The following is a 26,857-nucleotide window of genomic DNA, read 5'->3' on the forward strand; positions in this document are numbered from 1 at the left end:
CCCATATCTATTGTAAAAGGGATTAGTGGGTTTTGCATCAATAATAATTTTGGTATTTGGTAATTCGTTTTTTTCCTTTCTAAGTGGATCTTCTTCCATATATTAAGTAAATGATGCAATACTTTTATATTGCACCAGTTTTTCATCCCACTTATAAAGTATATGTTCCAGTACCTTCTCAGGGGGAGAGTCCTCCTTGATGAAGGGTTCAAGCCCAACACTTTGGTTCTGTATCTTTATCTTTGCTGTATAAAGCGTATATAACACGATCTTGGGAAGGCGATGGTCCTCCATTCTGGAGACGTGAGTCCACGCTGCTGAAGATCCAGCTGCGCTGGATGGGTCACGTCTCCAGAATGGAGGACCATCGCCTTCCCAAGATCGTGTTATATGGCGAGCTCTCCACTGGCCACCGTGACAGAGGTGCACCAAAGAAAAGGTACAAGGACTGCCTAAAGAAATCTCTTGGTGCCTGCCACATTGACCACCGCCAGTGGGCTGATATCGCCTCAAACCGTGCATCTTGGCGCCTCACAGTTTGGCGGGCAGCAACCTCCTTTGAAGAAGACCGCAGAGCCTACCTCACTGACAAAAGGCAAAGGAGGAAAAACCCAACACCCATCCCCAACCAACCAATTTTCCCCTGCAACCGCTGCAATCGTGTCTGCCTGTCCCGCATCGGACTTGTCAGCCTCAAACGAGTCTGCAGCTGACGTGGACTTTTTACCCCCTCCATAAATCTTCATCCGCGAAGCCAAGCCAAAGAAAGATAAAGCGTATACAGAGCCGTTGTCATACCCACACTCCTGTTCGGCTCCGAATCATGGGTCCTCTACCGGCACCACCTACGGCTCCTAGAATGCTTCCACCAGCGTTGTCTCCGCTCCATCCTCAACATCCATTGGAGCGCTTTCATCCCTAACGTCGAAGTACTCGAGATGGCAGAGGTCGACAGCATCGAGTCCACGCTGCTGAAGATCCAGCTGCGCTGGATGGGTCACGTCTCCAGAATGGAGGACCATCGCCTTCCCAAGATCCTGTTATATGGCGAGCTCTCCACTGGCCACCGTGACAGAGGTTCACCAAAGAAAAGGTACAAGGACTGCCTAAAGAAATCTCTTGGTGCCTGCCCCATTGACCACCGCCAGTGGGCTGATATCGCCTCAAACCGTGCATCTTGGCGCCTCACAGTTCAGCGGGCAGCAACCTCCTTTGAAGAAGACCGCAGAGCCCACCTCACTGACAAAAGGCAAAGGAGGAAAAACCCAACACCCAACCCCAACCCACCAATTTTCCCTTGCAACCGCTGCAATCGTGTCTGCCTGTCCCGCATCGGACTTGTCAGCCACAAACGAGCCTGCAGCTGACGTGGACTTTTTACCCCCTCCATAAATCTTCGTCCGCGAAGCCAAGCCAAAGAAAAATAAAGTACGCTGTTTGACCTGCTGAGTTTCTCCAGCGTCGTGTTTTTACTCTCTCCCACTGCTCCCTGATTGGTGATCCTCATTCCTGATGGAGAGTTTCAACCCGATTCGTCGACGGTCTATCACCTTCCACTGATACTGCTGGACCTGCTGAGCTTCTCCAGCACTCCTCCACCAGTTTTCCTGGCAACCCATTCAATCCTCATTACCATTCATTCCACCTCCTCCTAACACCACAGGCAATTTACAGTGTCCAATTAATCTTCCAACCTGCCCTCCTTCTTGCCGCATGGAAGGCAGTTACAGGAAGAACAACCAAACTGCGCGCAGACAACACCAGAGGTCAGCATGGCACCCAGGTGGCTGGAGTCGTGAGCTGTGAAACCATAAAGTCTGCTGACGCTGTGATTGCAGTAAATGCACAAAATGCTGGAGGTACCTTGAGGCCTGAAATGTTGGTTATAGAGCTTTACCTCCTATGGACCCTGCTGACTTGTTCCAGCATTTCTGTGTAATTAGAGAGTTAACATTTAAGGAAATGGTCAGTTCATAGCTTTTCAAACACGACTGGCTGTTCTCTGACATCAACAGCTGGAATGACTTCTTAAAATAAAATAATGATTGAGGAATCTAACATAGAGTGTATGATCCAAGTGGAAGATATTGAAAGGAGACAAAAAAAATCAAGAAGTACAGAAAAAGCCCTGGTATCTGGCACCTATGGGGATTGGTAGATGCCAGATAAGCAAGTTTTCCCATTGCTTGAGACTCACCCTTACACCTGCATTAAGATTAAACAGTTTAAAAGACCAAAATACTACACCGTACTTACACTGAACAAACTTCACTTGCTTGGATATATAAACTTTAAAGATTTGCACTTTATTTTCAGTCACATTCTTTGAAAACAATTAAGCTGTCGCTGCATCTGCAGGTTCCTCCCCCTTCACAGAGCCGCTCGAAAGACATATAATAATATTATCGAGAATTAACCCCACTCCCAAGTTTATAGATAAAGCCTGATTAATATACTCAATAATATACTAATAAAGATAGCGACTCTTACTAAGCAGGGATAAGGAGACACTTAAGAGAGTCACCCCAGGATAAGCGGCATCAACCAGCTCTTCATCCTGGGCAACGCCATTTTATTCAAACAGCTGCTACAAGCAAAGCCCGACCAAGTCACTCCCCTGGCTGGATATTTGCTCCCATTTTCACCAAAGGTTGATGTGTTTCTTCAGAGAACATTTACTTATACAATTTTAACCTTTGGTTTCATTTTTTATTTATTTTATCTTTTTTTAAAATTTACTTCTTGATCTATTTTCCTTGATTTCTTTTTGGCCAGTTTCTTGAATTCCGGATAACAGAGGTTTAACGGTAATTGTCAATTAACACCCAAACTGGAGGTTTGAAAACTCCTCTGTTGAAGGAAAAGGAAGTATTGAAGGAAGTTGCGCTTGGGATTGTTGAAGAAAGAGCAGAGTTGGGGGTGTCAGAGTCAGGAAGACCACCTAGAATGAGTATTTACATGAGAGAGCAAGATCAGTGGTGACAGTTCAGAGGAGCAGTAAAACACAACTCTGTTGATGAATGGAGAGAAACAAAGATAATGACAGAAGTGGGAGATCAAAGGGGAAGGAATGATTCCACATTTCTGTTCTATTGTCTTTGGAATTGAGTCCAGAAGCCCATAACTCTTGTACTGTGAGCCAGTAGGAGGTGCAGCCGGCAAAACATTTCAAAGAGCACGTTAAACATAGAGCAAGTTAATCTGTGAATTAAAGAATAATTCAGTCTTATAGTAAGTTGTACTGATGAGGCACATTTGCCGAGTTTGGATGGAAGCATAAAACCCAAGAACAATACCTGGACCTGGAAGCATTGTTTACATTGAAACACTGAACTTGTCAGACAAAATAGACTCACATTCATCTCATCCCATCTTTCATCCTGGCAGTTAGATGATATTGAAATGATAGAGTCGCTTATGGCCAAGCTCTTCCCCTATTCATGTTACAAAAACAACATTGAGAAAGCTGTTACAATGTAGTGGTGTAGCATCATGGCTCATTCAGAATCCAAATCAGAATTTATTATCATGGACGTACCTCGAAATTCATTGTCACGGTATGGTATGGGGACAGCAATACCCCTGATGCACCATCAATAACTCTAAAAGACTGAAGTTGAATAAGCTGATAGGCTTTTAGTAGCTTTAGAACAAAAGCGCAGCCGTGCTGCTCAACTGTCCTGCACTGGGCAGGGAACTGTGAAACATTATGGAGCCTCTGGGAGGATCCATAGGCACAGTTGGCCAATGGGTGTGCCAGAACAGACAAACATATACATACGGTGGTTTACCATAACCCTCCAAGCGTAAAGCCCCTGGAAAAGGTTGTGGACACAGCCCAGGACATCACAGGCAAAACCCTCCCCACCATCGAGAACATCTACAGGCAGTGGTGCCGTCAGAGAGCAGCAGCAAACATCAAGGATCCACACCACCCAGCTCACGCTCTGTCCTCGCTGTTGCCATCAGGAAAGAGGTCTCAGTGCCACAAGACTCGCACCCCCAGGTTCAGGAACAGCTGCTCCCCCACCACCGTCAGACTCCTCAACCACAAACTCAATCAGGGACCCATTTAAGGACTCGTACTTTTCACTTCATTGATTTTTTTCCTCTCTGTATTGCACAGTCAGTTTGTTTACATTTCTTTATTTGTTTACGTGTGTACATTGTGTCGTTATTTTGCACTACCAATAAGTGGTAATTCTGCCTGACCCGCAGGGAAAAGAATCTCAGCATTGCGTGTGATGTCATGTATAACAATAAGTCGGAAATCAGAATCAGTAACAGTGAGAATGTCAGAGACAAAAGCTTAGAGAACCACTGATGGTAACAACAGGAAGATTGGGATGGCACGATTGATGTAGTGCTTAGCGTGACGCTGTTATAGCACTAGTGACTTGAGTTCAAATCCCACACTGTCTGTAAGGAGTTTGTACGTTCTCTCCATGTGTGCGTGGGTTTCCTTCCACTCTTCAAAATGTCCTAGGGTCGTAGATTAATTGGGCGGCATGGGCTCGTGGGCTGAAAGAACCTGTTGTCCTGCTTAATTGTAAATAAAAAAATTAAATCTGAGAAGGCACAGATTATCCCCCTACTCAATGCACTGTCCCTCCCCTTCCCAATCTAGTGTCCCCTACCCTTCCCAATGCAGTGTCCCTGCCCCTCCCAATGTAGTGTCCCCTCCACCTCCCAATTCATATCCCCCTACCCTTCCCAATGTAGTGTCCCCTCCCCTTCCCAATGAAATGTCCCCTGCCCTGCCTGGGCTGCGTTCACTACCTTTTGCAGGGCTTTAAGCTCAGGGGTATTGGAGTCCTCATACCAGACTATGATGCAGCTTTCCACCACACATCTGTGGAAATTTGCCAGGGTTTCTGATGTCATACTAAAGCTGCACAAAGTTTATGGTTAAGAGTAAAAAGGGGAGGGTCAAGAGCCTGATCGTTTTTGGTAAAAATCTTTTCTTGAACCTGGAAGTGTCAGACTTCAGTCTTTTGTATCTTCTGCCTGATAGTAGCAGCGGGAAGAGGTTGTGACCAGGAAGATGGGGGTCCTTTGCGATATTGGCTGCCTTCTTGAGGCAGAATCTCATGTGGATGTTTTCAATAGATGGGAGGATGGTTCCCGCGATGGCTAGGTTCGCCACTTTCTGTATCATGTGTGCAATGGTCTGGTGTACTTCAACTGTTCAGTCCAGTTTTCCTTGAGTTAAGTGCCTCAAAATGCACTCCTGGCCCTGGTTTGTTTTTCCTTGAAAGTGATATTTTAAGCCATTGAGCAGTTCACTGAGCACCAAATGTTTTTCAAGAGGTCTCTCACTCCTGCACCCACCTGTCTCCTTTGTTATCTGATTTCAGTTGGAGATGCAATAAAAAAGACGTGCATTTTTTATAAAACATTGCCCAACTTCAAAGTGTTTCAAATCACTTCATCGGCAATTTAACACTTTTTGTAGCGGAGTCAGTGTAGGGAAACCCAGTGGCCAACGTAAACACAGAAAGACCCCACTCACAGCAATGTAATATTGACCAAAATGATTGCTTTTACTGATGGCTGGTGGAGACCCAACAGCCAAGCTATAGGCAGGCATAACTCTGCTCTTCTACCAAGTGGCACTGCAGGATCCTTTAAAGCCAGGATTCATTGCCAAATCTGGTTGAGAGCCAGGTTTTCCCATATTCTTTCAGTACTCTCTGTGTTCTAGACTGATCTTCGACTACAGCTCAGCCTGCAACACCATTATTCCTTCAGTGCTGGTCAACAAACTCCAAACCCTGAGCCTTTGCATCCCCCCTCTGCAAATGGATCCTTGATGTTCTCATTGGAAGACCACAGTCAGTATGAATTGGAAACAACTTCTCCTCCTCACTGATTATCAACACAGGTGCACTTCAAGGATGCACGCTTAGCTCACTGCTTTACTCACTATACACCCAAGACTGTTTGGCCAAGCACAATTGAAATGCCGTCTGCAAATATGCCCATGACTCCGTGGTTATTGGCAGAATTACAGTCGGCAACGAGGAAGCCTACAGGAGGGAAATGCATCAGCTGGTTGAGTGGTGTCACTCCAACAACTTTGCACTCAATTAGCAAACCAAAGGAGATGATTGTGGACTTCAGGAGGAAGTCAGGAGAACACGGACCAGTCCTCATTGAGGCCTCAGTATTGGAGAGAGTCAAGAACTTGAAATTCCTGGGTGTCAACTTGTATGAGGATCTGTCCTGGAGGCTTCACGTTGATGCAATCACAAAGAAGGCTTGCCAGAGACTATAGTTTGTCAGGAGTTTGAGGAGATTCGGTACGTCACTGAAGACTCTCAAAACCTTCTACAGGTGTATCGTGGAAAGCTTTCTGGCTGGTTGCATCACTGTCTGGTACGGAGGGGGCCAACACTCAGGACAAGAAAAAACTCCAGAGGGTTGTTAACTCAGCCTGTGACATCACGGGCATCAGACTTCACTCCATCAAGGACCTCTACAAGAGGCGGCATCTTAAGAAAGCAGCCTCTATCCTCAAGGACCCCCACCATCCAGGCCATGCCCTCTTCACTCTGTGACCATCGGGAAAAAGGTACAGGAGCTTGAAGATGATTCCGCCCCCCCCCAGCGGCACAAGGACGGCTTGAAAGTCATTGTCTCACTCTGACATTTTCTTTTGAAATGTGGTTTATATAAATGTTTGTACTGTGATATTGCCACAGAGCAACGAATTTTGTTACATGTTTTTGACAATAAATTCTGATTCTGATTAATGAGACTCATATCCGGGGGGGTCACCTCCCAACCATGTCCAATGCCATTGAATCCTGAAGAAGCCTAGAAATTCTGAATCCAAACCCTGAGTGCGAATCCACACTTTCTGGGTGAAAAAGCCCGCCTGTGCGTCGCCTTCAAGTTCAAGTTCAAATTTGAGTTTACTTCTCATCTGATTGGACAAGTACAACCCGACAAAACATGACAGACCTATGCATAGTACTTATTAACTATAAATATATTGTAAATAAATATTGGAGTCATGAAGGGTTTGTATGAGCAATTCATCAGTCGTTCAGCGTTCTCACTTCCCGTGGGAAGAAGCTGATCCTCAGCCTGGCTCTGAACCTCCTGGATCTCTTCCCCGACGGGAGCACCTGAAACATAGGTCATTCGGCCCTTCGAGCCTGCTCCGCCATTCGATGAGATCACGGCTGATCTTAAAGTTCGGTACCCCGTCCCCGCCTTCTCTCCGTAACCCTTATACCGAAGAAATAGATCGAAAGGTGCTGCGTTCAGGGTGGAAGGGGGCCCTCCCTGATTTTGTGAGTCCTCTCTGTGGGATGCCGGTGGGAAGGGATCACTGCTCAGGGTCCCTGAACCATTTGGCCTGAGCAAAATGGTCATAGGCCCATTTCCTTTGGAGTGCGGAACCCCTGCACAGAACGAGTGCAATGAAAACAAACCAGTGGTTTTCAAACTCGGAGGGTAAACGAGTTGGCATCATTTCGTGGTGAATCCTGATCGATGTCCCATTCCATCTTCTCGACCTGTCTGTGCCTTCCTCCAAATCTGTCCACCTGCATTAACAATGGAAAAGCCTCTTTGTCTGAGAGTTTCATTTCCATCCCTGTCTGGGTTCTTCTGGGATCCCTGCCAAGAATCATGTTGTGTTTCCCAGCAGCTTCTACCTTGTGCTGGAGGTGTGATCCTTGTCCCATTCCTGTCTCTGGGCTGCGAGATCCCGTCTGCATCCCCCCCTCTCTCTCTCCATCCATACCGTGGCAAAAGGTGCCCCTGCCTGCGGCTTGTTTCCGTGGGTCTGCGGGCAGTGCCTTATCCCGGTGTGACCCCGGTCCGCTGGGCTGGCCTCCCCTCGTCTCCGCAGTCCGGCTCCGGCTCCGGCTCCAGGACGGGTTGCGCTGGATGCTCGGAGTCAGGCTGAGGCTGTTGTTTACCAGCGAGCTCGGAGCCTGAGTCAGACACGGCGGGCGGACCAGCGGCCACCGACTCGCACACACAGAGCCCAGCAGCAGGAGGAGGGGGGAAGAAACCCCCCCCGGAGCCCGCTCAACCTGCGCTGCCGGGGACGAGCCCAGCGCAGGGTCGCCGCGGAGGGAGCACCTCAACCGGGCAGCCAGCCGCCCCCCACCCTGGAAACATCCCAACGCGCCACGCTTTGCTTCCCTCCCCCTCTGTCTCTCCTTCCCAGGCTGCAAACAAACAGCAGGGGTAAAAGAAAGCCAGTTTTGAATTAAGGAAGAAAAATGTATCTTTAAATTGCTTTTGGGTGGGGGGGGAGGGGGGCACAGGAGTTGTTTGTCCTTTAAAAATCTGTTTCTCTCTTGTTGTTTTTCCCAAAGGAATGGAGAGTGAGGATGGGGAGCTTCAGTGTTTGCTACATCTCACAATGAGACACAGACAAGGTTGAAAAAAGCAAGCCCAGAGTTTAAATTTCCAAGTTACTTCCCTCCTCCTCCACCCCATTCTCTCAAAACCAAACTCAGCGCCCCCTAACCCTGGTTAAAATTTAGGGACTCCTCAAAGCTCCAGTCCCCCCCCCCCCCTCACCCACCTACCCCCCCTCCTGTCTAATTTTTGTTTCTCCCTGGCTGGGAGTTGTCCGGGAGCCGGAGATGTCTTGGTGGGCTCCACAAATGGGGGCACGGTCTGGAACAAAGGTGGGCGCCGTGACCTTGTGCTGGGGTATGCTCACGCTCTGCACCTCCTCATTCGCCCTGGGACACACGCCGCACGCCGAAAGTAAGTACACATTTGTTGTTCAGACTCTCCTCGGCAGACATTCCCGAGATTAAATCACTCACGTCTTGTCGTGGAACCTTTCATGTGATTAATTGGTCGATGGGGGAGTGAGTTGGGCACAGAAATGGAGAGTTCCAACTTTTTGGAGCCTTTCATCTCAACTCCTTCATTCCACGAATGAATTGGTGTTTCTGGAGCAAAATGCTCAGATCTGGAGATAAGGGTGTTTTTTAAGATTCAGTACAATCCTTGTGCCTTAAAACACTGCGTTTCCTTGGCAGCCCCGCACATTTCACATGCAATGGAGCAGGAAAGTTTTTTTTAACTTTCTTCCCTGGTCTCCTCGTTTCTTTCAGAAAGGAACGCGCCTGCTGCTTTCCATGTTTTCTTTTGTTACCCGGTGCTACAAGTATCCCTGAAAAACAATAGTCTGTCAGAGTCCCGGGGGGGGGGGGGGGGTCGTTACTGAAGGGAGATGTCCATGGAACTCACCTGTCTTCTCTATTCAATGTTGAGGGAGGAGGGCACCAGACAGTTGGGGGGGGGAGTCGTTACTGAAGGGAGATGTCCATGGAGCTCACCTGTCTTCTCTATTCAATGTTGAGGGAGGAGGGCACCAGACAGTTGGGGGGGGAGTCGTTACTGAAGGGAGATGTCCATGGAGCTCACCTGTCTTCTCTATTCAATGTTGAGGGAGGAGGGCACCAGACATTTGGGGACTGAAGGGAGATGTCCATGGAGCTCACCTGTCTTCTCTATTCAATGTTGAGGGAGGAGGGCACCAGACATTTGGGGACTGAAGGGAGATGTCCATGGAGCTCACCTGTCTTCTCTATTCAATGTTGAGGGAGGAGGGCACCAGACATTTGGGGACTGAAGGGAGATGTCCATGGAGCTCACCTGTCTTCTCTATTCAATGTTGAGGGAGGAGGGCACCAGACATTTGGGGACTGAAGGGAGATGTCCATGGAGCTCACCTGTCTTCTCTATTCAATGTTGAGGGAGGAGGGCACCAGACATTTGGGGGGGGGGGGGGGGGGGATAAAGTCCTTGTCAATTGAGATTGACGTTGTCTGCTCTCAGCGTCCTATGGTTTGGGAAGGTGGTATTGACAAGCCATGGCACCTTCCAGCTTAATCTTGATGCTTGGAGAACTTTTACCATCAGCCTATTTGTGCGAGTTGTTTTGATCTTTAATCTGCTATCGTTTCAGTTGTTCTTTTTGCCTTTCTTCGCATTTACTTGTTCCCTTTATCAGATTTTATTTGCTGACTGTCTTTTTTTGCTGTTTCCTTTCAACACTTCCACCTTTTTCCTCTCTCCAATTTGCTCCCTCAGTCAGTTGTTTGTCTCCATCAGCCTCTCTTGCCTTTTGTTTTCCTGTCTTGCCAGTTGCTTTGATTTAATTTCCCAGAAGACCAAAGTTTATCTATTTAAAAAAAAACTCAGCGCTGATTTTCTACTTGATATTGGTCACCCTTTTCATAATACTTTCAACCAAATTTTAAAAACTCTCTTTGGCTGAATCATCTCTTGTGTTGCTGGTTAGTTGTTGGCTTTTGCTGTGATAACATTCAGTTATCTCATGCAGACCTTACTATATTTTGATTTCCTATTTAGTTCTAATTTCTTTTTCAACTTTGCTCTATTCTCATTATCTAGTTAAATAAACTTTCCATTCGTTGTTTCACATTCAAGAATTCCATACATTTTATCTGCATGTTTCTGGAATGTGTTCTGCTTTAATTCTGTGATGTTTATCCGGTCCTTAGATTCTGCTCTTGTGTTCTAACTGAAACTTTATTTTATGCCTGTTAGATTCCTAGTCTCTGAACTGGGTAATCTTCAAAATCGTGATGTTTGAGAGTGTTTTTGCTATGCACTGTCAGGAATAATCCCGTAACACTGACTACATGGAGCTTGAGTTTACTTCCGTTGTGATTGATTTCTAATTTTAACATTCTTGCAGTCATTGCTTATTCATTGATTACACCGTGTTCTTTGTCCTTCTCTCCTCTGTCTATCTGTCAATTCTTGATTCCTTACTACCAATTTATCTGAGCTCTTTTTTATATATACCTCTACTTCCACACGTTCCCTCTCTGCCTGCCCGCACCCTGTTCCCCGCACCTTTCCCCTTCCGCCCCAGCCCTGTTCCCCAGCTGCCTGTGTCCCATTTCCTGCCCCACACCCTTTCCCTTTCCTCCCCCCCCTTTCCCCCCTTTCCCCCCCTCTCCCCCTCCCGCCCCCCCTCTCCCCCTCCCGCCCCCCCTCTCCCCCTCCCGCCCCCCCCTCCCCCTCCCCCGCCCCCCCCCTCCCCCTCCCCGCCCCCCCTCTCCCCCTCCCCGCCCCCCCTCTCCCCCTCCGCCCCCCCTCTCCCCCTCCCCGCCCCCCCTCTCCCCCTCCGCCCCCCCTCTCCCCCTCCCCGCTCCCCCTCCCCCTCCCCGCCCCCCCTCTCCCCCTCCCCGCCCCCCCTCTCCCCCTCCCCGCCCCCCCTCTCCCCCTCCCCCCCCCCTCTCCCCCTCCCCCCCTCCCCGCCCCCCCTCCCCCCCTCCCCGCCCCCCCTCCCCCCCTCCCCGCCCCCCCTCCCCCCCTCCCCGCCCCCCCTCCCCCCCTCCCCGCCCCCCCTCCCCCCCTCCCCGCCCCCCCTCCCCCCCTCCCCGCCCCCCCTCCCCCCCTCCCCGCCCCCCCTCTCCCCCTCCCCGCCCCCCCTCTCCCCTCCCCGCCCCCCCTCTCCCCCTCCCCGCCCCCCCTCTCCCCCTCCCCGCCCCCCCTCTCCCCCTCCCCGCCCCCCCTCTCCCCCTCCCCGCCCCCCCTCTCCCCCTCCCCGCCCCCCCTCTCCCCCTCCCCGCCCCCCCTCTCCCCCTCCCCGCCCCCCCTCTCCCCCTCCCCGCCCCCCCTCTCCCCCTCCCCGCCCCCCCTCTCCCCCTCCCCGCCCCCCCTCTCCCCGCCCCCCCTCTCCCCCTCCCTGCCCCCGCGGATGGGCAATTGCCCTCAGTCAATCAGGGATCACCTCCAGCGATTTCCTTTCTCTTCTGCACCTCTGAAGTGGGTCTGCTGGGATCTGGTCTGTACCATGGGTGTTGGCCTTGTTCACATTGCAAGCCCAATCATTGTTTCCAGTCCCTCCCCCCTTGACTTACTCCCCTCTCTATCTGCATAGTGAGTGGTGACTGGCTTAATTAAGTTTGCCCTCATTTTACCCGGTCTGGGCTGTCAGCACAGCCCAGGGCTCCTGTCACCTGTCAGGAGGTGCCATGGTGGACAGGGCTTTTGGGGTACGGGGCGATCTGATGGGGGTGTGTAAAGTAGTGGCAAACAATGTGGTGTTTGAACAGCTGAAATTAATGAAGCTTATCTGTGTTATTTGAAACATTTTGGAATTGAGTCAGAGTTTGTGCATCTGTGTTGGGACTGATTCCATGACAGCCGATAAACAATTGGGCAGGTGAGGGAGGCGTAATTGGGCAGATAATGAGCCAGTTATTCAGAGATATGAATGTACAGACAGATCCCCCAACTCCACAAGGGTGTTGCTTCCATGTTGAGATCTAGGGGTGTGTCAGTGAAGTGCTTTCCATATTGCTGTCTGGGAGAAAAATGTTCCAGCAAGCTCCTACATTGATTTGGTTGGTAATTGTGAATTTTATTGGGAGGCATTGGTCCAGATAGCAGGAAGAGCCTCCCTATTGTTCTGGGAGTTGTTTACCTTTGACCATGTGTTCAGAGAGGTGTTCCCTCCAACACCCTGCATCCAATGTTGCCCTGCTCTCTGCCACTGTGGCGGCGGGCTGATCTTGCTGCTCTGATTTCCTGAATCCATCCCCTTAACCCATGAGCAGAGCGGGTGAGGAGTGATCTGCAGGGATCTTGTCCAGTCACTGAATTCACCCGGCCCATGGATTTGGAAAGGGGCAAGTCCAGCTGTCTTCATCACTCTGAATAGAGCAAAGCACTGGTTGTGAGCAGGCAGGTGAAGGATGCAGGACAGTGGCGTGAGTGGTTCTCGGCCACTGTACCCAATTTCCCCTATCCCTTAGTCTTGGTTCTTGCCAGATCCAGTGACTGGCATGGTTGGCTTGACCTATTTGAGTTTGGGAAAGGGGCAATACCTCCAGGGTGTGTAAATCCCAGATGATTGTTTGTTACAGTATTTTATACACTTGTACAGCTGCAGTGGGCAAGAATTTCATTGTACTTGTGTGTACTGTAAACTCTTTATTGCAACACCCAGATGTGCAAGTTAAAGTTTATTTTCATCTGACTGTACATATACAAGCAGATGAAGTAGCTTCTCTGGAAAATGGTACACATGATGTAATCTCCTGCATGCATAGAAATATAATAAAATGAATGTGTATAAATATTTTGGAATTGTTTCCTTGTTGGCTTGATAAGAGGCCCAAGGTTACAATCGATCTCATTGCTTGTGGTGAATTAACAGGTGCTGGGATAGACCTGGCCAGAATATCTTTAGAACTCTCAGATCCAGTCATTGGGGGATCAGAGGTGGAGAGGTTGATCCATCCTGGACCCAACACACTAATGGCCTTGTGAAGAAAGCACATCAGCACCTCTACTTGCTCAGGAGTTTGCAGTGGTTTGGTATAACGTCGGAAACCCTGGGAAATTTTACACAGATGTGTAGTTAAAAGTGCTGACGAGGGTCTGGTATGGGGAAACCGATATCCCTGAGTGTAAAGCCCTGCAAAAGGTAGTGGACACGGCCCACCATCAAAAGTATCCACAGGGAATACTGTCTGGATCATCAAGGATCCGCACCACCCAGCACAGGCTCTGTTTTCGCTGATGCCATTAGGAAAGGGGTCTCGGTGGCCCAAAACTCACACCCCCAGGTTCAGGAACAGCTGCTCCCCCTCCACCATTAGACTCCTCAACCACAATCAGGGACTGATTTAAGGACACTGACTTGTGTACTTTTTTCTTTTGATATTGCATAATTTGTTTCCGTTACTTTATTTGTTTAATGTTGAGTACAATGTTTCTTTGCGCTACCAATAAGTGGTCATTCTGCCAGAAAAAGAATCTCGGGGATGTATGTGATGTCATTTAAAATTTTTTAAAATTTAGACATCTAGCACGGTAACAGGCCTTTTTGGGCCACGAGTCCATGCCTCCCAATTTACACCCCATTAACCTACACCCCCAGTCCATTGTGGGAGGAAACCTGAACCCACGCATACACAAAACGTACAAGCTCCTTACAGATCGTGCGGGATTTGAACCCCAGTTCGGACCCGAGTGCTGGTGCCTCGCCAACCGTGCTCGAACAATAAATCTGAAGTAGAGCCCAAACTCACCCCCTCGGAGTCTCTGAATCCCACCACTGAGCAAGTGATTCCTCGGGCTTGCGTGGGTTTTGAAGCATTCCCTCCTGCAACAAGAAGCAGCAAACTTGCACCCTTGCTTCTTGCATTGGATGGATGAAGAAAAAGTTGGCCCATTTGTTATAGTTGTCATCCGTCAGGGCCACAAGGCTGCCACGAGCCCCTCTGTGACTCTGGAACTCATTCACAGGCATCAGTCCTGGTGGTAGTCCTGAATATGATGCCTGGGCTGAAGGATTGTGAGACTGGAGCATAATGCGGTGACAGTTATGTGCTCCGGCCACTCCTGTGGTCAATCCTAGCATGAGAACCTAGAAACTGGCCCTTCAACCCTTCTCGTCTGTACTGAACCATTTTTCTGCCTTGTTCCACTAACCTGCACCCAGTCCAAAGCCCTTCAGACCCCTCCCATCCATGTACCTGTCCAAATTCTTGTTAAATGTTAAAATTGAGCCCACATTCACCACTTCAGCTGGCAACGGTTTCCACATTCCCACCACTCTCTGTTTGAAGATGTTCATCCTAAACTTTTCCCCTTTCACCTTTAACCCATGTCCTCTGGTTTGTGTCGCTCCTACCCTACATTTTCCTGCATTTATACTTTTTTTTTCACTGTGGCACAGTTGGCATAGCTGTTAGGGCAATGCCTTTACAGTGCCAGCCAGCTATTGGGACTGGACCAGGGTTTGAGTCCCGCGCTGTCTGTAAGGAGTCTGCATGTTCTCCCCATGTCTGAATTGGTTTTTTTTCTGGGGGCTCTGGTTTCCTGTCAGCATTCAAAACGTACTGGAGGTGTCAGTTAATGGGCTGTAAATTAGGCGGCACAGACTCGTGGGCCGAAATGGCCTGTTAATGTGCTGTATGTTTAAATTTAAAAAAATTAAATCGCCTCAATGAAAAAGGCCTACTTATATATTACCTGCCTTGCTGAGAGCACCACTCATTCAAATTACTGCCAGTCGAATGCAAGTTAATGTTTGTAGTCAGGGTAAAGCACGAAAGTCTGCAGATACCGTGATTGAAGTAAAAACACAACACGGGGGAAACTCAGCAGGTCAAATGGGGTACTTCATACAGCAAAGATAAAGATACGTAACTAACGTTTCGGGATTGAGCCCTTCATCAAAGTATGAGCAAAATATAGGCTGGTGCCGGAACTATTGACCGAGCCATTGCACCCATCCCCCTGTTTGCTGGTGTGCCCTCCCTCCCTGATCTACCTATTACCTCCTGCCTGTGGGACCATGTTCCTCACCTGCCCCTCCCCCACCCTTTTATTCAGTTGCCTGTCTGCATATTGCTCAAACCTGGAACTGGCGATGTACCTTTCTTTATCTTTGCTTTTTAAAGGACACTGTTTGATCTGCTGAGTTTCTCCAGCATCATGATTTTACTATCAACATTTGCCATACCCCCTATAAACGTGCTCTAACCATAATGCTCAAAACCATCAGGTTTCCCAGTTAATTAGTAATGTCTGCTTGCCAAGGACTGAATGGCAAGAGAGCACCAATATTTACTGTTTCAGAGCAGTTGAGCCCTTGAGATTCTGCCCAAATTCCTTTGCGTACTCCCTCTGATCTGTCCTTGTTTGTTTGTGTGCACGCACTTCCGCCTTGCTGAATCCCACTGCTTGGAAAAGCAGTCTGAGACTGGCCCTCCAACCAACCTTCAAAACTCTACTCGTGCGCCAGTCCCATTTTATTTTTCCTCTGCCCTAGTCCACCCGTCACTTGCACACTCGGGGCAATTAACTTGTTGTGAGGGAGGAAACTAAGGCTTTTGGGAAAACAGTTCATGCAAACTTCACATGGGCAGCAAATCTATGAGATGCCCTTAGAAGCTGTGCAGAGAAGGCTTTGAGGACCCTTGAGACCCTCTGTTGGAAACCAGTTGGACACACTTGACCAGAGTTTTTAAATCCCAAGCTGTCTGTAAGGTACATTCTCCCGTGTCTGTGTGGGTTTCCTCTGGGGGCTCTGGTTTCCTCCCACCTTTCAAAAATGTTCTGGGGGGCGGTGGGGCGGGGGGGGGGTTGTGTAATTGGGAGGCATGGGCCTGAAGGGCCTGTTAACGTGCTATATGTCTAATTTAAAAATTAAAATAAATTTAAATTCTTGGTTCAATAAATTTAGAATCAGTGTTGATTGAAATCACTAAGTGTTGGCTGGTTTTCAGTTGGAATTACTTCTTTAAATACCGGATGCATGAACTTAACTGAGGGTAACTAGTTGACAGTGCAGGCCAGTTGGGAAGGTTCAGGATAGACATCTTGTAATAAACATGATCGTGAAACATGAAAATCTGCAGATGCTCTGATTGCTGTAAAAACACACAGAAATGCTGGAGGAGCTCAGCCGGTCTCGCAGCGTCCAGAGGAGGTAAAGAGATATTACCGATGTTTTGGGCCTGAGCCCTTCTTCAAGGGCTTTGCTCAAACCTTGGGCAGTACAGTTAGCATATTGATTAGCGCAATGCTGTTACAGCGCCGTGGTACAGGGTTTCAATCCCGCGCTGTCCGTAAGGTACATTCTCCCTGTGTCTGTGCGGGTTTTCCCAGGGAACTCTGCTTTCCTCCCACCCATCAAAATTGTACACGGGTGTTGTAGGTCAATTGGGTGGCGTGGGTTCACGGACTGAAAGGGCCTGTTCCTGTGCTGTATAAGAAAATAAAGAGCAAAAATAAGAATCCTTAAATAAGTCCTGAATTAATTTTTGCAACTTTTATTTGCGATTTTACAGACTTGTGCTTTATGAACAATATTCGATCAATCTTCTTTTACAGAGTACTTTTATCGAGTCTTTTTTCCCCTCTCCTTCCCCCCCCCCCCCCAAATTAACAAAAACAAATATACGTTAATGTATTTGTATTGTTTGGTGGTGGGGGGGGGGGGGTTTGGCGACCGGGCCTCCAAATTATTTCCTCAACTTTGGCATTCTAGGACTGGTGTGAACATACTGTCCATTATTCCTTTTATTAGAAAGGCATTGAAAAAGTTGATCATACCTGTGTGCCAAAGATCAAGTCCCTGACCTGTTACTGTGCTGTATGTCTAAATGAAAATAAATTGTATAGACCAGCTGAGTACCTCCAGCATTCCTGTGTGTTTTTACAACTAAGAAGATAGGACAGTTTCTCAGCCATCTGATGCGGGACACAGGGACAGTGAATGCCGCCACAGGAGGAGCCTGCCCCATTCTCCGATGTTGAGAGTGGCCTGCAGCAGCGCTAGTGGATGATGCAGCTCTCTCGCACGCAGCCCAAGATGCTCTCTACGGTCCCCTGCCCAATAAGGAACTATGGCCAATCCTGGGTGGTCTTGCTACGCAGGGACCCAGCAAGCAAAGCGCTGAGCCCAGGTGAGCGCGGCATGCTTTTCCTATTCCCCCTCCCCTTTATAGTATGGCATGTGGATCACGCTCAGCTTTGTGACACAGGCAGCACTTTGGGAGTCGATGTTCTAAATGGAGATGGTTGCAGTAGCCACCAACTCTGTATACTCTTGGTTCTAAATGCATCACAGGTCACGATGAGTGACTGGCCTGTATCACCTGCTGTCGGTGATGATGTGTCAGGGTCTTAATGGGGACACAGCTGGAGGGCTTCATTCCAGGCTTGACACAGGGCTCTCTCTGCCTATTGTAAGGATTGTGGAATGAATGCATTACTGGTGCTCAAACTTCAGTGAGTTCATCTGAAGGGGATCGAATCTCTCCACAACCAGCCCCACCTCCCCCCCCCCCCCCCCCCCCCCCAGTCTTTGTTAGCACCAAATATTGCCTGCTCTGATGTGATGCAACTGTAATTAGAATGCAGAGTTTCCTCAGCTGTACCCTATAAAGTAGCTGGCACAAATGCAACGGGGGTTGGACACGCTGTAAACCTCCTTTGCTCTGACTATTTACACACTCTCAGGACAAGGTTAAGACTGGTTTTGTACAGAGTGAAATGAAATACAAAAGTCTGCAGATGCTGTGATTGTAGCACTGCTGGAGGAGCTCAGCCCGTCTTGCAATGTCCATGGGAGGGAGAGAGATAAAACCAAGGTTTCAGGCCTGAGACATTCCTCAAGGCATAAGCAAAAAACAGGAAGGTGTCAGAAAAAAAGTGAAAAATGGTCTCTTTCTATCTCTTTCTCGCGCCCGCCCTCCCCCTCGCGCCCGCCCTCCCCCTCGCGCCCCGCCCTCCCCCTCGCGCCCGCCCTCCCCCTCGCGCCCGCCCTCCCCCTCGCGCCCGCCCTCCCCCTCGCGCCCGCCCTCCCCCTCGCGCCCGCCCTCCCCCTCGCGCCCGCCCTCCCCCTCGCGCCCGCCCTCCCCCTCGCGCCCGCCCTCCCCCTCGCGCCCGCCCTCCCCCTCGCGCCCGCCCTCCCCCTCGCGCCCGCCCTCCCCCTCGCGCCCGCCCTCCCCCTCGCGCCCGCCCTCCCCCTCGCGCCCGCCCTCCCCCTCGCGCCCGCCCTCCCCCTCGCGCCCGCCCTCCCCCTCGCGCCCGCCCTCCCCCTCGCGCCCGCCCTCCCCCTCGCGCCCGCCCTCCCCCTCGCGCCCGCCCTCCCCCTCGCGCCCGCCCTCCCCCTCGCGCCCGCCCTCCCCCTCGCGCCCGCCCTCCCCCTCGCGCCCGCCCTCCCCCTCGCGCCCGCCCTCCCCCTCGCGCCCGCCCTCCCCCTCGCGCCCGCCCTCCCCCTCGCGCCCGCCCTCCCCCTCGCGCCCGCCCTCCCCCTCGCGCCCGCCCTCCCCCTCGCGCCCGCCCTCCCCCTCGCGCCCGCCCTCCCCCTCGCGCCCGCCCTCCCCCTCGCGCCCGCCCTCCCCCTCGCGCCCGCCCTCCCCCTCGCGCCCGCCCTCCCCCTCGCGCCCGCCCTCCCCCTCGCGCCCGCCCTCCCCCTCGCGCCCGCCCTCCCCCTCGCGCCCGCCCTCCCCCTCGCGCCCGCCCTCCCCCTCGCGCCCGCCCTCCCCCTCGCGCCCGCCCTCCCCCTCGCGCCCGCCCTCCCCCTCGCGCCCGCCCTCCCCCTCGCGCCCGCCCTCCCCCTCGCGCCCGCCCTCCCCCTCGCGCCCGCCCTCCCCCTCGCGCCCGCCCTCCCCCTCGCGCCCGCCCTCCCCCTCGCGCCCGCCCTCCCCCTCGCGCCCGCCCTCCCCCTCGCGCCCGCCCTCCCCCTCGCGCCCGCCCTCCCCCTCGCGCCCGCCCTCCCCCTCGCGCCCGCCCTCCCCCTCGCGCCCGCCCTCCCCCTCGCGCCCGCCCTCCCCCTCGCGCCCGCCCTCCCCCTCGCGCCCGCCCTCCCCCTCGCGCCCGCCCTCCCCCTCGCGCCCGCCCTCCCCCTCGCGCCCGCCCTCCCCCTCGCGCCCGCCCTCCCCCTCGCGCCCGCCCTCCCCCTCGCGCCCGCCCTCCCCCTCGCGCCCGCCCTCCCCCTCGCGCCCGCCCTCCCCCTCGCGCCCGCCCTCCCCCTCGCGCCCGCCCTCCCCCTCGCGCCCGCCCTCCCCCTCGCGCCCGCCCTCCCCCTCGCGCCCGCCCTCCCCCTCGCGCCCGCCCTCCCCCTCGCGCCCGCCCTCCCCCTCGCGCCCGCCCTCCCCCTCGCGCCCGCCCTCCCCCTCGCGCCCGCCCTCCCCCTCGCGCCCGCCCTCCCCCTCGCGCCCGCCCTCCCCCTCGCGCCCGCCCTCCCCCTCGCGCCCGCCCTCCCCCTCGCGCCCGCCCTCCCCCTCGCGCCCGCCCTCCCCCTCGCGCCCGCCCTCCCCCTCGCGCCCGCCCTCCCCCTCGCGCCCGCCCTCCCCCTCGCGCCCGCCCTCCCCCTCGCGCCCGCCCTCCCCCTCGCGCCCGCCCTCCCCCTCGCGCCCGCCCTCCCCCTCGCGCCCGCCCTCCCCCTCGCGCCCGCCCTCCCCCTCGCGCCCCCCCTCCCCCTCGCGCCCGCCCTCCCCCTCGCGCCCGCCCTCCCCCTCGCGCCCGCCCTCCCCCTCGCGCCCCCCCTCCCCCTCGCGCCCCCCCTCCCCCTCGCGCCCCCCCTCCCCCTCGCGCCCCCCCTCCCCCTCGCGCCCGCCCTCCCCCTCGCGCCCGCCCTCCCCCTCGCGCCCGCCCTCCCCCTCGCGCCCCCCCTCCCCCTCGCGCCCCCCCTCCCCCTCGCGCCCCCCCTCCCCCTCGCGCCCCCCCTCCCCCTCGCGCCCGCCCTCGCGCCCCGCCCTCGCGCCCGCCCTCGCGCCCGCCCTCGCGCCCGCCCTCGCGCCCGCCCTCGCGCCCGCCCTCGCGCCCGCCCTCCCCCCCTCTCTTTTAGCAATCAAGCACCTGCTGGAAGAGGTGGTGTTGAGAAGGTGGAAATTTTACCAGCTTTGCCAAGATGAGATGATGGGAATCAATTTGTGATCAGTGGGCGTTCTCCCCTTGTACTTGTTCTTCCAGTCAGGGTGCTGGCTGTTCCCTATTGTCTGAATTCCATTGGACAGACATCGGAACCTTTTCATTTTAATGGAAGGCTCTCTCAACCTTGCCTTCGTTCCAAGTTCCAATCCCCTCAGTGGAAAGTTAAATGCGATTTTTGCATCTTTACAACATTGTGTTCAATGTTCCTTTTCCTTGACCACATAATGGATTGAAAATGTAACCTACTTGATAGACGTTAACTTTTGTCTGCTATAAGGCATAGTGCTCACCTCTGTCCCCTCTAAGCTGTGGATGCAAGTTTAGCAACCAGTGCACAAAAGGAAATTAAATGTGCTCACCAAAGGTTCATTACCTAAGTAATTAATAATTATACTTCTTGAAAATAATATCTTGGCTAACTGCTTCAGATAACTTGTTATTTGGTTAAACAAGTAGTTAATCACACTTGTATTATATTAAAACATGCCAATACAGTTTTATTAGCCATGAGAGAGAGGCTGGGCCAAAATGATCTTTTTTTTTTTTTTTTTTAAATTTTTTTATTTTTCACACCATAAATCACATTAGCCATGACATACACAATTTCTTTTTCACACATATACAGTGACTTTTTCTCCCCCCCCCCCTTTCCTCCCAAACCACCCCCCCACCCCCCCTCTCATCCATTTTAGGTATACAATCTAGGTTGCATTAATCCAGTCAGACAATGTTGTCATTCAACAAAATTACACCAGAAATTCTACTGAGTCCATTCTTTTCTTTCCTTCTCCTTCCATCAACTTAGGTAATGTTTGTCCCCGGTAGGTTTTCGCTATTGTATTTAATGTAAGGCTCCTATACTTGTTCGAATATTTCAATATTATTTCTTAACCAATATGTTATTTTTTCTAATGGAATACATTTATTCATTTAAATTTGGTAGTTTATTCCTTTTAATTTGGTTATGTATTCCATTAATATTTAAAGACATATAGTTCAGCGTAGCCCTTTTATATTTTGTTTATCTTCTCTTTCCGTTTTTCCATCATCACCTTTCCTCCTTTTCCATTTCTGTTTTCTTATTTTCAACTCTTTATAAGACAACATTCCTACAACATCCAACATTTTCCTTATTCTCCTATTTCTATCTTATTTATCCCCAATCTCCCATTCACCTCCTGAGTTGTCCTTTATCCCTTGTCGGACAACCACATCTCCCCTCTCCATTTGGATTTGCGAATCCACTCGCAAGCGTCAACTGATTTTGCAGTGACCGCTATTTCCCCCCACCCCGCCTCCCCCAGAAAAGATTTCACTTTTCATATGTCACAAAGGTCACTCTTTTAATTCCCTCCTTATTCTCTCTATTCCATTACCTTCCCTTATTAATTCTTGTCTATACTATCTATGTTTTCCTCTAAGTACAGATACATTCACGTATGCTCCTTGTCTCTATTCACTCTTATACCTCTTTACCCGCATACATATCAATCGTGATCGTTTTTACTCTCATTACCCGTCTTCATCCCTCAGTCTATTTTTGTCTTTACCCACATACATATCAATTGTGATCATTTTAACTCTCATTACCCGTCTTCCTCCCTCAGTCTATTTTTGTAATTGTTCTGCAAATTTTCGTGCTTCTTCTGGATCCGAGAATAGTCTGTTTTGTTGTCCTGGAATAAATATTTTCAATACCGCTGGATGCTTTAGTATAAATTTATACCCTTTCTTCCATAAAATCGCCTTTGCTGTATTGAACTCTTTTCTCTTCTTTAGGAGTTCAAAACTTATATCTGGATAAATGAAGATTTTTGCCCTTTATACTCCAGTGGTTTGTTGCCCTCTCTTACTTTTTCCATTGTCTTCTCCAGTACCTTTTCTCTTGTAGTATATCTTAGGAATTTTACTACAATAGATCTTGGTTTTTGTTGTGGCTGTGGTTTAGAGGCCAATACTCTATGTGCCCTTTCTATTTCCAATTCTTGCTGTAGTTCTGGACATCCTAGGGTCTTAGGGATCCACTCTTTTATAAACTCCCTCATATTCTTGCCTTCTTCATCTTCCTTAAGGCCCACTATCTTTATGTTATTTCTTCTGTTATGGTTTTCCATTGTATCTATTTTTTGAGCTAGTAGTTCTTGTGTCTCTTTAGTTTTTTTATTAGATTTCTCCAATTTCTTTTTTAAGTCTTCTACCTCCATTTCTGCTGCTACTGCCCGCTCTTCCATCTTGTCCATTTTCTTTCCCATTTCTGTTAAGGTCATCTCCATTTTATTTATTTTCTCTTCTGTGTTGTTTATTCTTTTTCTTAAATCCTTAAATTCCTGTGTTTGCCATTCTTTAAATGATTCCATGTATCCTCTAATAAGAGCAAGTATATCCTTTACCTTGCCTTTCTTTTCTTCTTCTATTTCCCTGTATTCTTCCTCTTCTTCTTCCTCTGGGTTGACCATCTGTTGTTTCTTTGTTGCCCTTTCCTCCTCTTCTTTCTTGTTTCTATTGTCTTCTGTGGTCTCTTCTTGCTGCAGGTATTCTGCAGCTGTCGTTGCCGGCTGTGGAGATCGACTCCCCAGCTGGTCCCCCCTCCCGTCGGTGTGTTTTTTTTCATTCGCATCGCGCATGCGCGAAACTTCGCGCATGCGCGGTTGCGCACTTTTGCTCGGCTCTGCGAGCCATTTTTGTAGTCCATTATTTACCGACCTGAGGGAGCGGGTTTCTCTCTCCGCAGCGGGCCTCTTCGGACAGGTAAGGCCTTCACCTTTTTCCTCCTTTGTCTTCTCTTCCTCTCTTCTTACCGTTGCTTTCGACTTTTCTTTTTTTGTCGCCATCTTCTTTCCACCTTTATACTCACTTTTCTGTAACTTTTATTTCTGTGCCTTTGTGTTTTCTCTTGTTTTTCCCGACTTTTCTGGAGAGGGCTGGAGTTCACCGTCCGGCCACTACTCCATCGCGTGACTCCTCCGGCCAAAATGATCTTGAAACAATTTCAAGTTTTCATTTGCACAAGCCTTCAGTGTGCACTTGCTTTGGTCACAGGAAAACAATTTGCACCACCTAAGATATTTGCACATGTTGATTACTAAAAATTAGAGGGAACATTGATCCCCGTGAGTCCAGCACCCTTTAACAAGAGGAGAAAGAGAAGCAAAAGTGAGTCCCTTTAGAGTCATTGAGTGAAGTATAACACAGCAATGCACAAATGTGCTGGAGAAACTCGGTAGGTAATGCAGCCCCCAGTTTCTCCATGGCTGGGTCCCTCAAACCAAATCCAGTGAGCTGATTTAGAATGCGATCGCTCCCCTGAGGCTGGTGGAGAAGCTGTCCTCACTGGGACTCGACACCCCTCTCTGTAACTGGATCCTGGACTTTCTAATGGAAAGACCGCTGTCTGGGTTGGTAGCAGAATGTCGAGCACTGTCAGGCTGAGCACAGGCACACCCCAGGGCGTGTGTGCTCAGCCTGCTCCTGTTCACGTTACTGACCAACGACTGCATCGCCAGACCCAACTCCAACAGTATCAAGTTTCCAGGTGGCACAACGGTCATCGGCCTCATCAACAAACAACGATGAGTTGCCCTGCAGAGAAGAGGTGGGAAATCTCGTGAAATGGTGCGAGAGGAACAGCCTGAGTCTCAACATGGACAAGACGAAGGAGATGATCGTGGACTAGTAATTACATCATTAAGGCAAAATCAGTGAGGACCCCTTCCACCCCGCACATCTTTCAGCTGCTCCCATCAGGGAAGAGATCCAGGAGGATCAGAGCCAGTACCACCAGGCTGAGGAACAGCTTCTTCCCACGGGCAGAGAGAACGTCCAAAGGAACAAGTCACATGAACCCTCCGAGACATTCACATTCACAAACAGTATTTATTTGTTTGAATAGATGAATACTTGTCCTGTTTATGTATTGTTTGTGTGTGTTATGTTTGGTTGTATGTCTGCGTGTTTTGCACTGGAGAACACTGTTTTCATCGAGCTGTACTTGTACAATCAGATGACCATCAACTTGACTGTGCACTGGTCTATTTTCCCTTCCCTTCTCTCTGAATCATTTGTGCATGTTGCAGTTGGGTCAGCGCTCCAAGCCACCCAGTTGGCTCGTTGTTCTTCTGTATTGGAGATTGCTTCACTAAATTATCTATTAATTAATAAATAAAATCACCCGTAGAAACGAGAAACTGCAGTTGCTGGAAACCAGTCTGGTGGGCGATTCAGCAGGGCGGGAAGCATCTATGGGACAGAGAGAGAATGGTCTATGTTTCGGGCCAGGACCCTTCGTCAAGATGCTCCAAATAAAACCCTGAGTTTTTAATGAAGTTTCATTCCTATTCAATCTTTGAATGAATAGGAGAGGTATAGTGGGGAAGTGGGTGGAGAGAGAGAGCGACAGCTAGCAGCTTCTACAGTGCCAGTGACCTAGGATCTAATCTGGCACTGTAAGGACATTCTCTCTGTGTCTGCCTGGGTTTTCTCTGGGTGCTCCGGCTCCCCCCCCCCCCCCCCCAAAGATATGCAGGGCATTGTTAGTTAATTGGTCACGTGGGTTTATGGGCCAGACTGGCTTGTAACCATACTGCTTCTTTAAATTTAAATAAAAGTAGCCCTAACCTCATGCAAAGTCGGTTGAGTGTGATGCTTTCTGCGCTTAGAAAGCCTGGCAGACTTATCCCTGGCTTGGGAAGTGAACAAGGCACAAGAGGGTTGTGGAACACTGGCAGAGTGGACTTGCTGCTCTTTGATCTCCTGTTTTGAGCTCTCATGAAATCCATTCCCTTGCTGCTTTCTGGACTGGCCCCCAATGCATGCAGTTCAAAATAAATTCTGGCTCTTGCGGTGACCATTCTGCATCTGCCAATGGGGTTTATCATTTGAGGCAGAGAGATTTTTCTTGTTGATTGGGGAACCCAGGTGAAAGGGCAAAGCCCATCTGGCACTCAAGGAGGAGCAGGATGCTACTCCATGGCTAATGTTTAACTTGAGCCAAAAGAAGTAAAACAGATTATCTGGCTATTAACATATTAACATATTTGTGGACCTTGCTGTTTCTAACTGTCCACACTTCAGAAGCACTTTATTAGCTATTTTGGCTTAAAAGCACTTTATTGGATATTTGGCTAAAAAGGGACCATACAGATTCATACAAATGTGACCTTTTCTCTTCAACTCTCTCACCCGTTTATTCACCTGCTCCTCCCCCCTGCCCCTTCCTCCCTCCTCTCCGCCCCCTGTCTTTTCATTCCCTTTTACTCATACCTTGAGGAAGGGCTCTGCAAGACCTGCTGAGTTCCTCCAGTATTTGTTTACACTTATGAAGAGATACTGGTTTGGCTATTTTTCTGTGGAGTAGAGGTGACTGAGGGAGAACCTGATCGAGATAGGGGGATAGAAAAGTTCAATGTGCTTCCCCACAACATGGTATCGAAAGCTAGAAGGTTTAGATAAGAGATCTTTATGGAGTTTGGGGAAAATGCTGGGCCACATTTTTTTTGCTTGTTGAAAACAATTGGGGATATTTTAAAAAATGTAGACATGTGAAACAGGCCAAATTGACCCTATGAGTCCATACCACCCAATTTACACCCCATTAACCTCCACCCCAGTACATTTGGTGGGAGGAGGCCAGAGCCCCTCCCCCCCAAACTTTGGGAGAACATACAAACTCCATACAGGCAGTGCAAAATTTGAAGCCAGGTCTGGTCCTGATCGCTGGAGCTGTAAAGTTGAACACAAAGATGTTCTGATTTGCTGTATCACGTAGGAAGTTGAAGAAACATTAAAATAACTTTTATTGAATTTAATGTTTAATTGCATAATGACGCTGACACATTACGTCAGTTCAACTGACCTAAAAATGTTTTACCGCCGATTTTCGTTTAAACTTGGCATCTGACGCCTCTTGTGTCAGTGTCCAACAATAGTCGGCCAGCATTGATGGATTCCAGTTGCCCTGATCCCACTTTTCCATGATCGCAATGTCCTGGTGAAACCTTTTACCGTGTTCGTCACTGATGGCACCGAGATCAGCGAGGAAGGAGTCCAAGTGCGAAATCAGAAAATGAATTTTCAATGACACGTTGCACTTCATGGTTTTGTCTGCTTGAAAGTAGACTTAAAATATGACAAGATAGCGCAAAAATGGGTTATATCTTTTTTTTTAAAAAAGTACATGATAGGAAAATATTAAGGTAATTTTCGTGGTGAGCAGGCCAAAATCAACAATATACACCCTAAAAGTGTTCAAGAAGCAAAATCTTCATTGTCCACTGTAATCAGGAATGCACTGCCTGAGTTGATTGGTGAAGGTTGGGGCTCTCACACCATTCAGGGTTTCAGGCAAGTACAGGTTGAACCTCTCTTATCTGGCACTCTGTGGTCTGGCATGTTTGAATTTGCCGCTGTTAGTACAAACTCCTTGCAGAGAGCATGG

General features: G+C 50.3%; 1 protein-coding gene across 1 annotated transcript in view; it reads left to right on the forward strand.

Annotated features, from left to right (window-relative positions):
• The first annotated feature begins 7,768 nt into the window (after window positions 1-7,768).
• Window positions 7,769-26,857, forward strand: part of igf1ra (insulin-like growth factor 1a receptor) — a 221,913-nt gene continuing 202,824 nt past the window's right edge. Inside the window, exon 1 of the mRNA XM_069902512.1 lies at window positions 7,769-8,739. Coding sequence (XP_069758613.1) covers window positions 8,613-8,739 — 127 coding nt within the window. The 5' untranslated portion in view covers window positions 7,769-8,612. The remainder of the gene's footprint in view (window positions 8,740-26,857) is intronic.

The sequence above is a fragment of the Narcine bancroftii genome, chromosome 11, assembly GCF_036971445.1.
Source record: "Narcine bancroftii isolate sNarBan1 chromosome 11, sNarBan1.hap1, whole genome shotgun sequence".
Classification (NCBI taxonomy): domain Eukaryota; kingdom Metazoa; phylum Chordata; class Chondrichthyes; order Torpediniformes; family Narcinidae; genus Narcine; species Narcine bancroftii.